The sequence below is a fragment of the Aspergillus puulaauensis genome, chromosome 2 (assembly GCF_016861865.1).
Source record: "Aspergillus puulaauensis MK2 DNA, chromosome 2, nearly complete sequence".
NCBI lineage: Eukaryota > Fungi > Ascomycota > Eurotiomycetes > Eurotiales > Aspergillaceae > Aspergillus > Aspergillus puulaauensis.
Window position 1 is genome coordinate 3,555,472 of NC_054858.1, and position 14,895 is coordinate 3,570,366.

General features: G+C 48.0%; 5 protein-coding genes and 1 non-coding gene across 6 annotated transcripts; 3 read left to right on the plus strand and 3 right to left on the minus strand.

The window, feature by feature from the left end:
- Positions 1-614: 614 nt before the first annotated feature.
- Positions 615-2,738, plus strand: IKS1 (protein kinase IKS1; the record flags this gene model as incomplete). The annotated part of the gene is made up of 2 exons (XM_041700211.1): positions 615-667; positions 728-2,738. 2 exons carry the CDS (start codon positions 615-617, stop codon positions 2,736-2,738), a joined length of 2,064 nt encoding a protein of 687 aa, XP_041553219.1.
- A 1,574-nt stretch (positions 2,739-4,312) lies between these two features.
- Positions 4,313-4,403, plus strand: APUU_t20014S. The gene has a single exon. It is a non-coding gene; the product is annotated as a tRNA-Gly (tRNA).
- A 1,592-nt stretch (positions 4,404-5,995) lies between these two features.
- Positions 5,996-6,975, plus strand: APUU_21458S (dienelactone hydrolase family protein; the record flags this gene model as incomplete). The annotated part of the gene is made up of 3 exons (XM_041700212.1): positions 5,996-6,236; positions 6,318-6,399; positions 6,462-6,975. 3 exons carry the CDS (start codon positions 5,996-5,998, stop codon positions 6,973-6,975), a joined length of 837 nt encoding a protein of 278 aa, XP_041553220.1.
- A 100-nt stretch (positions 6,976-7,075) lies between these two features.
- Positions 7,076-11,212, minus strand: APUU_21459A (ABC transporter ATP-binding protein; the record flags this gene model as incomplete). The annotated part of the gene is made up of 5 exons (XM_041700213.1): positions 7,076-7,956; positions 8,006-8,128; positions 8,178-10,029; positions 10,077-10,740; positions 10,788-11,212. 5 exons carry the CDS (start codon positions 11,210-11,212, stop codon positions 7,076-7,078), a joined length of 3,945 nt encoding a protein of 1,314 aa, XP_041553221.1.
- Positions 11,213-11,819: 607 nt separating this feature from the next.
- APUU_21460A (polysaccharide biosynthesis domain-containing protein) lies at positions 11,820-12,526 on the minus strand (the record flags this gene model as incomplete). Its single annotated transcript, XM_041700214.1, has 5 exons — positions 11,820-11,886; positions 11,955-11,991; positions 12,055-12,339; positions 12,396-12,420; positions 12,482-12,526. 5 exons carry the CDS (start codon positions 12,524-12,526, stop codon positions 11,820-11,822), a joined length of 459 nt encoding a protein of 152 aa, XP_041553222.1.
- Positions 12,527-12,912: 386 nt separating this feature from the next.
- Positions 12,913-14,627, minus strand: APUU_21461A (synembryn; the record flags this gene model as incomplete). The annotated part of the gene is made up of 7 exons (XM_041700215.1): positions 12,913-13,009; positions 13,060-13,904; positions 13,954-14,073; positions 14,119-14,277; positions 14,332-14,408; positions 14,461-14,535; positions 14,600-14,627. 7 exons carry the CDS (start codon positions 14,625-14,627, stop codon positions 12,913-12,915), a joined length of 1,401 nt encoding a protein of 466 aa, XP_041553223.1.
- Positions 14,628-14,895: the final 268 nt, after the last annotated feature.

Genomic DNA, 14,895 nt, shown 5'->3' on the forward strand with positions numbered 1-14,895 from the left:
CTGCTTGTTTGACACCAGGGCGCCGCAAGGTGGCTCTGCACGCTTAGCTGTCGTCGGCCAGTCGGTGAGTACTTGACAGCTGTACAGCTCGAGAACGCAGTCCAGAAATCGTGGCACTATTCATGTCGCCGAGTGCGCCTGAAATGAGGAGATATGCGGCAGCATCCAGTGACAGTACCCACTGCGTCAGCTAGACCAGGTCGTACTAGCGTGCATGCGCCGATGATGCTTCCGGTGATAGGATCCATCATCGAGCTCGATGTCCTTGACATCGCTCTATTAGATACCCAAGTCGTTACAAATGTTATGACAATATCGCATGATATATTTTTTTGTCTTGATAAGTCCAACGTATCAGCAGTAGCAAACAGTAAAGACCGCCGTGGGCATCAGTTAGTGGCTCACCGCCGTGACTCACGTGGGGCGGGATCATCAGCGTCACCATCGACCATGGTCGGATTGGATCCATTCATCTCATGGGCAACTGCCTCATTCTGCGGAGGACGGACCACCGCCGACCATTGTTGTTTCAAGATCCCCCATAATCCACCCTTTATGGTTATGGCCTTTCATCCTTCAGGGTCTTTGGGAGATGTGCCAATCTTCAATATATAATGGCTGAGGGCATGTCTGTTGTTCCGTATAGCTCATCAAATGACGTTGTGCTGTAAGTCTCAGCCTTTCCATATGTTACAGAAGGTTTCTTGCTTAATTGACTCCCTTGCAGACGCCATAACGACTCCGTTGTTGTTTTCGATCGCGATTCGCAGCAGCTAGTTATTCAAAATGCGGCCGAACGCGAAGATGACGAACCCCAGTGTCCGTACTGTCGCCGCCCGCTGCGGGGAGATAACTCTCCTCAAGACAACCATCATGCCGGAACCCAACCGGAATTCGTCAATCCGGAATACTTTCGCATGCTCCGTAATAGCCTTCCTCCTGCTTCGGTAGAGTCGACCAAACCCCTGTCGCGACGCTACGTTCAGCCTGTACTTGCGGATGGCCGTTCGAGCGGATCCAGCTACTCTCACGCACATACCGGCCACGGAATTTCGTCAGCAGCATTCACACCGGACTACTTTAAAAGGTTTTTTGTGGAAGAGAGGGTACTGGGAAAAGGTGGCAAAGGCGTGGTGTTGTTAGTGAAGCATATGCTGGACGGCGTCTCTCTTGGGCATTACGCCTGTAAACGAGTGCCCGTCGGGGATGATCACGAGTGGCTTGAAAAGGTTTTGATCGAAGTCCAACTGCTGCAACACCTTTCTCACCAAAATCTTGTCTCTTACAGGCATGTTTGGCTCGAGAATGCAAAAATCACCACCTTCGGGCCAAGTGTTCCTTGCGCATTCATTCTCCAACAATATTGCAACGCGGGCGATCTGCACAACTATATTTGTGGCTCCATGCAGACATCCACGACCCCGCAGGAATTGAAGGAGCGTCTTAGAAGGAGATCGAAAGGCGGCGCGGAACCTCCTATCGACTTGAGGGAACCTCGCAAATTACATTTCGACGAGATATACTCATTCTTCAAGGACATTACGTCAGGGCTGCGGTACCTCCATGCTAGCGGCTATATCCATCGCGATCTAAAACCCAACAACTGTCTACTGCACAATACTAGTGATGGAATTCGAGTCCTAGTTAGCGACTTCGGTGAAGTTCAACCTCAGGACGGCATTCGAATGTCTACCGGCGCGACAGGAACCGTGTCGTATTGTGCCCCGGAGGTACTGCGGCGAGAGTTTCCCAACGGTCCTTTTGCCAATTTCACGTTCAAATCGGATATATTCTCCCTCGGGATGATATTGTATTTCTTGTGCTTCGCGCAACTTCCATATCGAAACGCCGATCTTATTCACGAAGAAAGGGAGGACCTCGAGAAGCTCCGTGAAGAGATAATGGATTGGGGTGGGTTTGACCAAAGACAGATGCGCCCCGACCTACCCGAGCAACTTTATACTTTTCTATGGCGTCTGCTGTCGGTGGATCCTGATCTGCGTCCATCTGCAGACGAGGTCCTCGGCGGTCTTGAAGTTGGAGCTAGTGCAAACGAGGGCTTTCGCACAAAACGCGGCAGCAGTAGCTCCTCCGCCCCTGACATGCACACTGGCTCCAGGATTCATCCTCTCGATGATACGACTGAGTCGCCATTTGACCAGCCCGCATCTCCGAAGAGGTCATTTTCGAGGAGCCCTGCCGCTGTACGGCGTAATTCAGTATACGACTCGAACGGATCTGTCGGGGACCTGACCCCCGTTATCGAAGACGTGGACCGCGCTGCAGAAAGAAGAGGCTCGCTCAGCCCGGAACGTGACCTGATTGTACGCCCGCGCTTCTCTAATACACCTTCTGTCTCCCCACCTAGGAATGAAACTCGACAGGTTGGGCCGACGAACAACGAGACTCCTATTCGACTACTACCCCCGCCACCAAGCCGGACCTCTCCTGCACGGCGCCTCTCGAGATGGCGCCCACCATTGTTTGCTATACAGCTGGCTTTGTTCCTTGTCAAGATTGCGATGACCCTACAACCCTGTACTCCGTTGGCCGTCGATCCCTGGGTGCTCTACTTTCTGATTCTGGTAGCTGGCGTCAACCTACGGACGAGCAGTGTTGGGGTGCAAGTAGCATCCCTAGTATTACATCTTCTTGTTGTTGTGCTGAGCTTGAAGTTGGATATTTTATGTGCCCGGCCTGGTTCCACAGACGAGACAGTGTTTAGGAATGAATTATGATGTGATGTTTATTTTTACTTATTGAACATATGAATACGGATGTAGCTAATTTGAACATTATACTTATGATCCCACTGTATCCTGTTCTCAGAAATGTCGAGTTAGTATAAGCTTATCATCAAAATCGTACACCGGAATCGATGACCATTGGGCTATGGCCCTCAGAGATGCAGTGTCTACAGCAAGACCTGAGTCCATTTAGGTATCCGTTTTTGCTCGCGGGGACCGTTTGCTCGAGTGTCGCCATGCGGTACGTCATGCTATCAGCTTGAAAGCTCCTCAATCCATTCTTATTCGACTCGCTATCAATGCGTCAGCTCGCTCCGTCAAACAACATGCTCTTTCGATCTCGACACCTGTACATAATTCTACACATCAACGACCGCAATCAATAAACTCAACGGGTGGCGGTATCTCCTTGGCTCAATAAACCGCAAGGCCGGGATCACCCTTGTATATCCAAGATGCGATTAGGCTTCACAAATACAGCCTCATGATCCAGGAACCCGAATACGCCTTACCATGACCTTAAAATCAAAAAGGTTGTCATGCTAGTTCGTGACCCCAAGGGGCTCCACTGTGTCCAATACCTATTGTTTTCGGCGGGCCAAGGAGCGGCCAGGGTATAATAGTCTCATTCCCGTTATACTTGCCGGACAAAATGGTCCAAAGTGCAGGATACTTTTGGAGGAGGGATATGAAAGACTTCAGGAACAGTTCTTCATGAATTTCGATAGAATAAGATCTCTGGTAATGATGCTTGCTTGGTCACAGGCGGTTCTTCTCGACAGAGAGCAGGTAAAAGTCCTATGATCCTTCGCTCCTTCCACAACAATACCTGTAATTATTTTAAATTCTTCGGTACACTTTGTATACATTGCAGCAACCTTTGGCGTTTCTATGACTCCTGATTACGCCGCTCTCTAGGCATGCTGTTGGTATGATTTAGAATATAAGTGTGTATTACAACTAGTTGCCCCAACACTCTCGGCATCATGTTCTCGTTGACCAAACTTTGCATCCACCTGAAATCCAACCCAGTTGATTACACATTATTGTATAGCTATGATATTATTGCACTCATTGATATCATTATGCTGGTGTTTACAAGGGCCATGGCCGGCCCGGCCGGCCTGGCTGCTGTACAGACAAACCATGGGACCATGGTTGCTTAAAGGGTTTCGCTCTTAGCGGGCATAATAACCACTCTATAAAACGGCGCTTTTCACACAACAAAAAGCTCTTTTTTTGATCCAATGTATCATAGGCTACAATGTTCGTTTATGATTATAAAGATACTAGCTAGGTAAGTCGACCACGGGAGCCCTAGTGATTAGCATTGCTAGCCCATGTCTAACTGGGAGTGTATCAACCCAAATGGTTAGGATAAAAACGAACAATCGGGAAATACTGACATTTGCCCTCAGACTTAGGATGACTTATAGCCGGCCAACGTATTGTTGATATACTGTGGATCATGACAGTGGGATCTGTAAACATGGATCCCAGTGCTGAAAGTGGAATTATTCCGAGGAAGGATTGGATCAAAAAAAAAACTTTTTGCTGTGTGAAAAGCGCCGTTTGTATAGTGGTTATTATGTCCGCTTCCCAATTAGGAAATATTGAGAATAGCGGGAGACCCGAGTTCGAACCTCGGACGGCGCATTTTTTTTCACGTACTACCTACGTGGCCTGCCTGATGGTCCAGCTCAGCCCTTCACTCTACTACACTGATCAATGGGTTATGGCATAGCTGTGTTATAGGATCATTAACTAGACCACATGTGAGTTATACAAGAAAGTGTGTTTTGTAACACCACGCCTTAATTTATATACATATATGGATAGATCAAGAAACGGATGTAATACCTCAACTAGGCCACTATCGGCGTATTTCCCCAGCTCGCGCACTGCCTTCGACGTCCGCAAGACTTTGGATCCTTCCACTCCTATATAATATGCACATGGGTTAAAGACACCCACGATGATGTGGGTAGAACAGTAATTCTTAGCGTATTTGGAGGCAAGGCCTGCCTATCCCATAAGCCGCGCTGGACTCACATCTATTCTGCTGAGCCTAGGAGGCTTGGCCAGCAATGTCGACCATGGTCGGCTTGGAAGCAGAAATAGGGCATTGCTAACTGGTATTGGGAACGCTAGACAGAGACGTAGCGAATGAAACAATAGGGTGTAAGACAAGAGAGGAAGACATTGATTATTATGTGCCTGACCACGAGCTCGCCATCATTCTTAAATATTCGCTTCCACCAGGCTCTATTTACTTATCGCTTCCTATTTCTTTCCGCTGGTGGCTTAGGATAATGCCCTGTACCGTAGCTGCGAGCCGGGGGTTGGCTAGGATAGTGGAATAAAGGACCTTTTACCTATTATCAAGAATATGGCCATATATCTATTCTCTTTAGTCGTTACCATGTCTGGGATTGATACAGGACACCCAAGATGTAGGCACCGCCTGGAAGACAGGAGTTTACACATTGTAAGAAGGTTATAGTTATCACATTAGCAACTAAAAATATCATAATGGGGTCCCGTCGCTCACCCTCTCTGTATAATTTCCCCGATGAGACCGAAACCACCATTAAGACGTTTGCTGAGTGGTTCGTCGGTTATCCAACGGAGAATATTTTATCAATCTGATACTGCGATTAATTGATGGGAACTTGGAATGGTTTATGACTCGGTTTTGGACATGGTCAGCGTCGTCATTTTGTTTTGGCTGGGATTTGGCGTTGCGTCTGGGTTATGGTTCTCTGTTTTGGAATGAGGACCTGTATATTCCCCGTTATTGATGACTCTTATTTGCATAGTCTCTTTGATGTATATTTGAATTGTTCTCCCGAAAGTAAGCCTTTTTATAACTCCGCCAGTCGCATGATCTAAATTTATTAGGGCTAGTAATATAAGTTTTGGACGCTGTGTGACGGTGTCTATTATGGCTTGTGATTTATCTCCACTTCGCAATGGATGTATGTCTGTCTTGATTTTACCTGAATGATGAACGACCGTCCAATTGATCCTCTCCCCTGTGCCGATTATCCAGACAAGCTTCGCAAGTTCGTAAGATCGTAAGATTTGCCGGCGGCCTTAAGCTACCGTTCGGTGTTAACTCCTCTTATTCCCGACAGTTAATTGCAACATTTGCGAACTCTTTTTTACCTTCTACATAATCCCTTATCCTTGTCTCCCTTCTTGCATATTGGTACACTCGACCCTGTAGGTTTATATATCTCGCTACAATGTCCTGCCCAGACTGCTTCTCTGGCCATGTCCGCGACGACGTCCCCAAAGGTCACGTCACGACTCTCCACGGGCTAGAGACTTATGTTGCAGAGCCCAATGTTCCAGCAGACCAGGTTAAAGGCATTGTGGTCATAATCCCGGATGCCTTTGGATGGGAGTTCGTCAATAACCGAATCCTGGCGGATCATTATGCCGACATGGGCAAGTTTAGGGTTTACTTGCCGGATTTTATGAAAGGTGGGTATTCTATGTCCTTGGCTTGATTACTACAGTTCTATGTGCAACTGGAACAGGACTGGCAGGCTAATTAATTCACAGGAACGGCGGCACCAGTTTGGAGCATTGATACGCTCCGCGCGGTATTCAAGACGGGCAGTTTGTGGGACTGGGTGTCGAAACCGTATTCACGCCCACCTCTCTTCATTTCATAAGTAAAATAGATGACAGCTAACAAGTGATAAGGTACCACATCGCCAACATAATCTATGCCGTCTTGCCATTCATTATCACCAACCGGCCCGCAAAATCCTATCCGGTAGTAGAATCCTTCTTCACATCTCTCCGCCAATCCTCAGAAGGACATCTCTCTATCGGTGCGGCGGGATTCTGCTGGGGCGGAAAACACACCGTCCTACTTGCCCACGGGGCAGCTACGACCGTAAACGGCGCGAAGAAGAACCTGATTGATGCTGGATTCACGGGTCATCCTAGTCTGTTGGCGATTCCCGAGGATATCGAAAAGATTACAATCCCCGTGAGCTTTGCGCTGGCGGAGTTGGATAATAATGTCAAAGCGGACAAAATTGAGGAGGTGAAGAAGGTTATGGAGGGGAAGGAAGGCGAGGTTAAGGTTTATTTGGGAGCGGGCCATGGGTTCTGTGTTAGGGCTGATATGGCGGTTGAGGATTCGTCGAGGCAAGCGGTTGAGTCGGAGGAACAGGCGATTGATTTCTTTAATAAGCGTTTTTCTTCGTAGACTTATGATATAATGGGGATTCACAGTGCTACCATGGTGAACTGAGAGGCGTATTTCATATAATGGGAATAGTTACATTGGCTAGCTATATTGAACTGTTTTATGTGTTATCAGGCTCAGGATGCTCGATGAGAGCCCTTAGTCTCCCGCCTGATCGTCTCAAAAGACCGCGGTATGGGCCTTGCTCAACAACCCTTCCATCTTCCAATACGACAACATCATCTGCCATCTCCATCATTTCCTTTGCGTGGGTGATAACGATAACCGTAAGCCCTGTTTTAGCCGCAACAAGTCTCCGCACCGTCGTCTTGATGGTCGCCGCACTATCTGGATCAAGGGCCGATGTCGCCTCGTCAAGAATAAGTATCTGAGGTCGGCGCACAAGGGCACGCGCGATAACTATCCTCTGCGCCTGTCCGCCTGAGAGTCCGACCCCCCCATCCCCAATCACGGTTTGATAGCCACCGGGTAAGGAGGAAATAAAATCGTCTACGCCGGCTGCACGGGCTGCGGTGCGGACGTTGAAGATATTGCTTTGCTCGGAAACCTGATCTAACCCGTAGCTGATATTCTCTTGGATTGTGCCGGGGAATATAGTTGGCTGTTGGGGAACAATGGAGACGAGGGAGCGTAGGGAGCGTGTGCGGATTTGGCGGATATTGGTACCAGCGAGGAATATGCTTGTCTTTAAAGAGGAAGGAATTTCGTAGAGAGACAAAAGCAAGAAGGCGATAGTTGACTTCCCAGACCCGGAGCGTCCAACTATCGCGGTGCAGGAACCTTCTGAGATGGTGAGGGAGACGTTTCGCAGGACGGATGCGCCTGGGCGAGATGGGTATCGGAAGCTGAGATGGTTGATTTGGACTGGGGCTGCCTTGCTTATTTGGAGCACACCCGCGTGCTCATGGGATGAAGCGTCTGGAAGGTCGACGATCCGAAAGAGTCGCCGAGACATTTCTCTAGAGTTGCTTATTTGGGGTACTGGTTCGTTAGCTGAGGGTGGGCAAAGCTGGTAAGTTGAAAAACGTACTCCAAGTCATGACTGTGCTGGCGTATGCCAGGCTGAAGAGAAGAACCGAGTTTACAGTAGTAATATCGTCCACTGTAAATTCATTGTACCTGACTAGAGTTGCACCATAGTAGAAGATCAGTGCTGCTTTTGTTAGCAAATACTGTACAGCCAATGGGATCATCCAACTCACCAGTGACGAACACATTGGAAGACTCTACTAGACCAAAGAGCAATCCTGTATATATCGCCTTCCTCAACCCCATCTTTAGACACTGGGCTGCAGCCTTTAAATGCTTAAGATGGAAGTAACGTTCCAATGTCAAGCTCCTCACCGTGCGTATTTCTGAAAAAGTTTCTAGAAAGACATCCGAGGCTGCGGCCCTAGTAGCAATGCATCGCCGATCCCATATACCATTTGTCGTCTCAAACCCTCTCGTAATGGCAAAGACAATCGGTCCACACGACAGCGCAACCAAGGTCTGTTTCCAGCAAATCGCAAGGCTCCAGACAACGGCCATTGCCATGATGGAAACAGCAACTAGAACGAACGCAGTGAAACGGGTGATTATGGTACGAACATCTTCCCCACTTTCATGAAGACAAATGGTTAGTTGTGAGGCGCTGTTCCTTTCGTCTTCGAACCACTTTCGAGCCTGGTCTAGGACTTTGCGGAACGCTTGTTTCCGAAGGCCATCGACCCAGGTTTGGCCGCAGATGTCCAGGAGATAAAACATATAATAGTTTGTGAATGCATCGCCGATTGCCACTCCGAGGACAGCTAGAGCCCACCTCATGCTATTGTTGCTTTTGTTATAGAATGTCTTGAGGAGTTCCGCGAGGAAGTAAGAGAATATCGGAGTTGCTGCGGCATGAGCCAGGATGCAGAAAATTGCGAGAGCAAAAAACAGACGCTGTCTGGGTAGTAAATTTGGTAAGACCGACTTCAATGCCCTTCGTATAGGTTTCTCAAGGCCTTGCTGGGGAACACTCGTTTCATTGTGTGAGGGCTTTTTTCGCCGACGTACCTTGAGCCGGCGGCGCAATTTGGAGGTTCTGGAAGGGCCATCGAAACGAACACTTTGAGTCCTCATACTGAGGTCATCCATTTCGATTTCATTGTGGCTGACAAATGGGTCTTTTCTGAGGGAGGCCTCAATTTGATCACTCCTCCATAGCGAGCTTCTTAGATCATCCCGGAGGTTGCCAGGGTAAGTCATGTATGAGTCCTTTGGAGGTAGCGGGGGGGGGCTGTAAAAGTCATCCGAGGACCACGACGATGTAACGGAAATGTCGCCATCATTGTTATCCGTCTCGGAATAGTCGTCCTCCTGGTCCTCATCTTCATGAAAAAAGGCACCCAACTTCGGGTCTTCTTTGAGCTCTTCTTTATACCCGGCCTGAACGACAGAACCACTGTCCATGACATAAACGAAATCGTTCTCCTTGATATGAGACATGTCATGAGTGATGATGATAGTGGTCTTGCCCTCACGCCATTTGCGAATGGAGTTCATGATCTGGACCCGATTTGTTCCATCCAAAGCACTTGTAGGCTCGTCTAATATAAGGACAGGAGAATCCCGCAACCGGGCTCTTGCAATGGCAACTCTCTGCTTCTGGCCTCCACTAAGCGCGTTACCTCCTTCGCCAACGAAAGTGTCAATTCCATGTGGAAGATTTCCAACCATGCTAGCTAGCATCGCGAGACTTATAGATTCCTCCATGTCCCTTTCGCGAATATTCTCATGGTCACGGCTGCCAAAAGCAATGTTTTTGAATATAGATTCGTTGAATAGGATGCTTCGCTGTTCGACGTACGTGACGTTGTTCCGAATCCAGTTGATACCCAGAGTCTGTATAGGATACCCATCAATTAATATCTCGCCTGACGTTGGTAGATAGAACCGAGTCAGTAATTGTCCAAGTGTACTCTTGCCGGAGCCGCTTTTTCCAATGACGAATGTTGTCCCTCCAGCGGGGAATAGAAAGCTCGAGGAGTCTAGACTGAGTCGGTCTGGCTGGGAAGGGTATGCGAATGATAGCTTGGAAAATATTAGTCGCATACAAGGGCCTGAAAAAAGCGACTCACCTTTTTCACCTCGATGATGCCATCACAATGACTTGGATACAGCGCCCCCTGCATCTCCCGCGAAGATGTAGCTTCCAGCCCATCATTTAACGTGCGTTGTAAGGCGGCAGCAGCAACCTTGCCTTTCTCCAAAATCATGAGATGCGGCATCAACCACTCAATAGCCTGGGCGAATGCAGAGCAGGCCCAGAACGTTCTCAGTACATCACCGGCTGAAAGCTTGCCCGATGTCACAAGATAACTTCCGTACCAGAAGCCTTGTACAAACATGGCGAACATTATGAACCGCATGGCGGTTATTTGAAGCGCGTTAAGACGTGCCATCCTGGTATACTGCGACGCAGCATTGTCCACGCCGCCGGTGAACTTCTTCAGCTCAATATCTTGTGCATTGAGACACTTCACGGTGTCAATAGATGTAACCGCATTATTAACAACTTTGGAAGCCGTCTTAAGTTCATTTTGTTGAGCTTGGATGCCAGCATTAATCTTGGGTGTCAAGTAAGGAACTATGAGCGAGACGAATGGAATTCCGGCAAGGATAACGAGAGTAAGGTTCCACGAAGTATAAAATGATACGCCAAGAGACACGAGAATGCGAAAAATGTACTGCAATACAAGCGCCAGAGAGTTTGATGTTGCTGTTTGGAGTTCCTGCACCTGACTGTAATTGCATCAGTCCTGAATAATGGGTGAATACTGGGGACGCACATTTGAAGGCAGCCTAAAAAAGTCCGCTCTCCTTCTTCATGCTCTTCGAAAAAACGCTGTTCCTTCTTCAGTAGACTATCGAATAGTTTACTGCGAGCATTGGCAGCTTGCAGTTCGCCAAAAACGACGAAAAGCGTGAAGTAAATCCCATTGAAGAACCATCCGAGCACACCTAAGGCCAGAAACTGCAAGCATTGACGCGAAACTCTCGGGATTAGCGCATCGCCAGTGATATCTCCGGATCCGAGAAGAGCAAAGTCGTTGAATACATCGCCCAGAATGATGGAAAACAACGGCACGGTAAAACTGGCGATGAAGCAGGAAAGAGTGGCTATCGCTAGGGTTGGGACATGTTTCCTTGTTGTGAAGTTGAGAAGTCTCGGAGTCCCGATGAGGCTTTGTAAATATTTTAGATAAGCCATCATCGGCTAGCACTTCGTGGTTGTGGTTTATTCATTGATGTTGGTATATTGAGTGTTGGACAGTGAGGAACCAGATATAGACAAAAAGGACAGAGGAACACATAGACACAGCGACATTGCTTAATATTTCCATCCTTCCTTTTGTTGTTTGAAAGAACAAAAAAACTCAACATGGCTGAATTTGGCCCCCCAAAATCCCAATGCGGGCACATTGAAGTTGGTTTGGTGCAATGAGATCAATGGGCTGGCGTAGTATTGTTCTTGACCGGCGGGGGCTGACTGCGGCCCTGCGCGCGCCATGCACCGCTACTACCAAGAGTACATGGCCACCCTCCAAACAAAGAAACATCCCATATAAATACATGTCCGCCTTTTCATGTCCACTTCTTCCCAGGAAACGAGGTATTACAAACATACCCAGCAGCGCCACGAGGCAGCCATGGCCACTAGCACCACGTGGGTTCACGGTAAGGCATAAAAAAACAGTCATTGTTGGAGGTCTACAATAATTGGACGATTCGAGATCTTTCGGCATATGCAGCGTGTTGAAATGGGTAATTTGTAGATTCTAAATTCTAGATGCCGGAGACCCGGCGGGTGGTAAGCGGAATTATGAGCTGGCGTTTTTCTGTGCCTGTGCCTGCTCGTACACCCAGTCATTGAGACCAGCACGGTTTCTTAAAGTCAATCAGTCGTTAGCAATCCGAGAGTCACCATGTCCATTGGAGCAGAAAGCCAAGCTCACCTCGAGATCTCAACGGCGTAAAACTGCATGCGCATTGCTGTACTCCGTTAGACCCAAACCTCTTCCCGCAGCGCACCGGTCAGTCCATCCAGCCACTTACCGAAAATTGTGTTTTCCTTCTCATACTCAGTCTTGGGGTTCGCGCGAAGCATCGTCCCGAAGTTGAAATCGTGGATCTTCTTCTCGTACTGGTTGATCCAATTGCGCCACTTCTCCTTGCCCTCCTTGCTCTTCATAGTATCCTCGTTGATTGTCGCGGCCGGGTCGAATTCCGGGAATTCTTGCTTGAAGTGTTCATAGATCTCATCGTCGATCTTTGTCAAGCGCAACTGCGAGCCGGGGACCTTCTCAAGGATCGACCAGTATGTCATGAGGTGTTCGACGGCTGTTTTGCATTGTTGTGAGTAGCGGCCGGAGGGAGCGGGGATTAGTGAGACGAACCCTTGACGGCGAACTGCTTCTCCATCTGTTTTATTGTCAGCTCTGCTTGGGAGGGTCTAGAGGGGTCGATGCGATAAGGGACCTACATCATCCAGGTTCTGCGCCTGCTCTGGATCGAATGGGCCGGCCATTTTGGTGGATTTGGGGGTATCAGATGACTAGTAAATGACAGACAATATGATCGTGTAAATGGACTGGACGAATATTGGTAGATGGTGGTTGAAACAACTTGGATAGCCCCGCGATGCTCAATTTTTTTGCCGAGAATTTGTGCTGCCGCCCAAACCCCCACAGTACGTCATTGGTGGTCGGCTTGGCGGTCACCACCATATCTATGGTTATAAGAGTCGCTACCTACGGAAAAGATCTGTTAAGGTGTGAAAATCTATTTCCTTGTGTTTTGGATATAGATGGTGCTTCCAGGTCGAGTTAAATACAATTCGTGTATGTGGGTAATGGGGTTGCGCGTAAATATATACTCAATATGGTCAACTTCATCAACCTATATATGCCCTATTCAGTCGCTATCCGAGTCAGGTAGTTCTTCGAGCCTTCCTTCTTGTAGAGCTTGTGTGACTGGGTTTTCAACTCCAAGAATGCCGTTTGCCTTGGCCCTGTTCGTATAGTTAGTATAAGCAGTATGACAATGCGACCCGGCACTTACCTTTCGAAAAGCACAAATAGTCTTTCCGCCTCTCGTTCCTTTTCTTCTTGGGTCATGGGCGGGCCTGTGTCTTCTTTTTCCTTGTCCCATCTTTGGCCCGTGATTGGGTTGACTTCCGGATCAAGCCCTTCAGAGTTCGTCGCAAATGCTTCACCAGCAGACTTCGGAATGTCCATGCCTCGGGATGCAAGTAAGCCTGCAGCAAAACCATAACCAATATTCTTGGTTAGGCTTTCGGCATCCTTTCCAGAGAGTACAAACATCAGTTCGGAAATCGCAATCTTAAGGTTCCGGTATGGCATTGTTGAGAGCTTGAGCAGTTTCGAAGAGAGCGTGTCGGACTGCCCGATTGGTCGATTTCTATCGTTATCATCGGGCAAGAGAAGCCACTGCATATATTTGCGAGGACCATCCGGCGCAAGCTCGTGGATTGTTACAAGAGTGTGTAGGAGTGGTATGGCCTTTGTTTCGAGCTCTAGCGGGTCATATGCCGACACTGCTTGATCCAAAATATTGATCAACTTGTCGACATTGCAGTTCTGGTTGAAAGTAGGAAAAAGTGGGTTGCTCTCATAGGACCGTTCCTTTTTGTTTTCAAGGTCAAGAGTCGAGAGGCAGTTTAAAAGGGTACCAAGAAGGCCGTCCAATGGCTTTAGAGGAATGTCAATACGGCTAATGATTTTGAAAATGTAGGGAATCGACGGCGAGAAGGTTGGTGCCAAATCCTCAAAAAGTTTTGATACATTGAATACCAGCTTCAGAGTATCGATAAATGCTAGTTCATCAATTGGTGGTAGTGGCTTTCTGCCCGATTTCGGGAACTGCTTGGAGTGTCGAAAGATTTGCTGCGCGACGATTAGTATCTTTAGATTCATGATACGACAACCAACTCACATAGTTGACATTTTCTCCCAGGGAGTGATTATTGATAAGATCGTCAAAGCTCATGTTTGTCTCGTATGTTGAAAGGAAAAGTACACGGCTGATAACCATCTCATGTTCGGAAGAATCACACTGACTCGGTTAGTTACGAGTATTGCGCATGCGACGGTGCCATACTTTCAGCATTTCAGCCAACTTTCCACCTCTGCCAGTGTCTACAAATAGCTGGCGCATGTTCTCATCCAACAATAGAGCATTTGCGACGCAGCGGAGGGCGGCGTGACGAACATCCGTTGTCTCTCCGTCAACGCCATATTTTGACAAAATCTCAATCCCCTGTACAAGAATTAGAATGAATCATGGCTGCATTTGACAAGTGCTTGAGATTACCCTTTTTGAATAAATGGGACCCGCGTTGTCGGGACTAGTGCCATGTTGCCTCAGCTGCAGGAGAGTCTGGGTCCTTTCTGGGATGAGTTAGCACATAGAAGTTGTATCTACTGCGCTGTTGTGACTTACGTGCAGAGTTCAACGACTTATCCTTTAGATCCCTTTCAAGGCTATCTAGAAGTTTCGTAACTTGTTGCAGTTTCTCTGACAACGTCTGAGTTAGCGCGTTGTGACAGCAAAAATAGAGTTACGGTGACTCGCGGCGTACCTGGACCTTGAAGAACACGGAAATCCATATTCACTCAGCGTTTGTTTCGCTAAATTCAATCGCAACTTTGTAGCTTGCTATGTTCAGAAAATCGGTCAAGCAGCAGCGTGTCGATCGCACGGAGACCTGAAGAAGCTCTAGCGGCGGGGAAACAGGGGTTAGATGCAAGAAAGCGTACCAGGCAATTCACAAAATAGGTCGAAACGGGCCTAAGGAGCCAAACGACCTAAAGGAATAAAGAAACAGAAGATGATTTGCGCCCTGGAGTCGATTTCATTGTTCAGTTGATCCTTTGA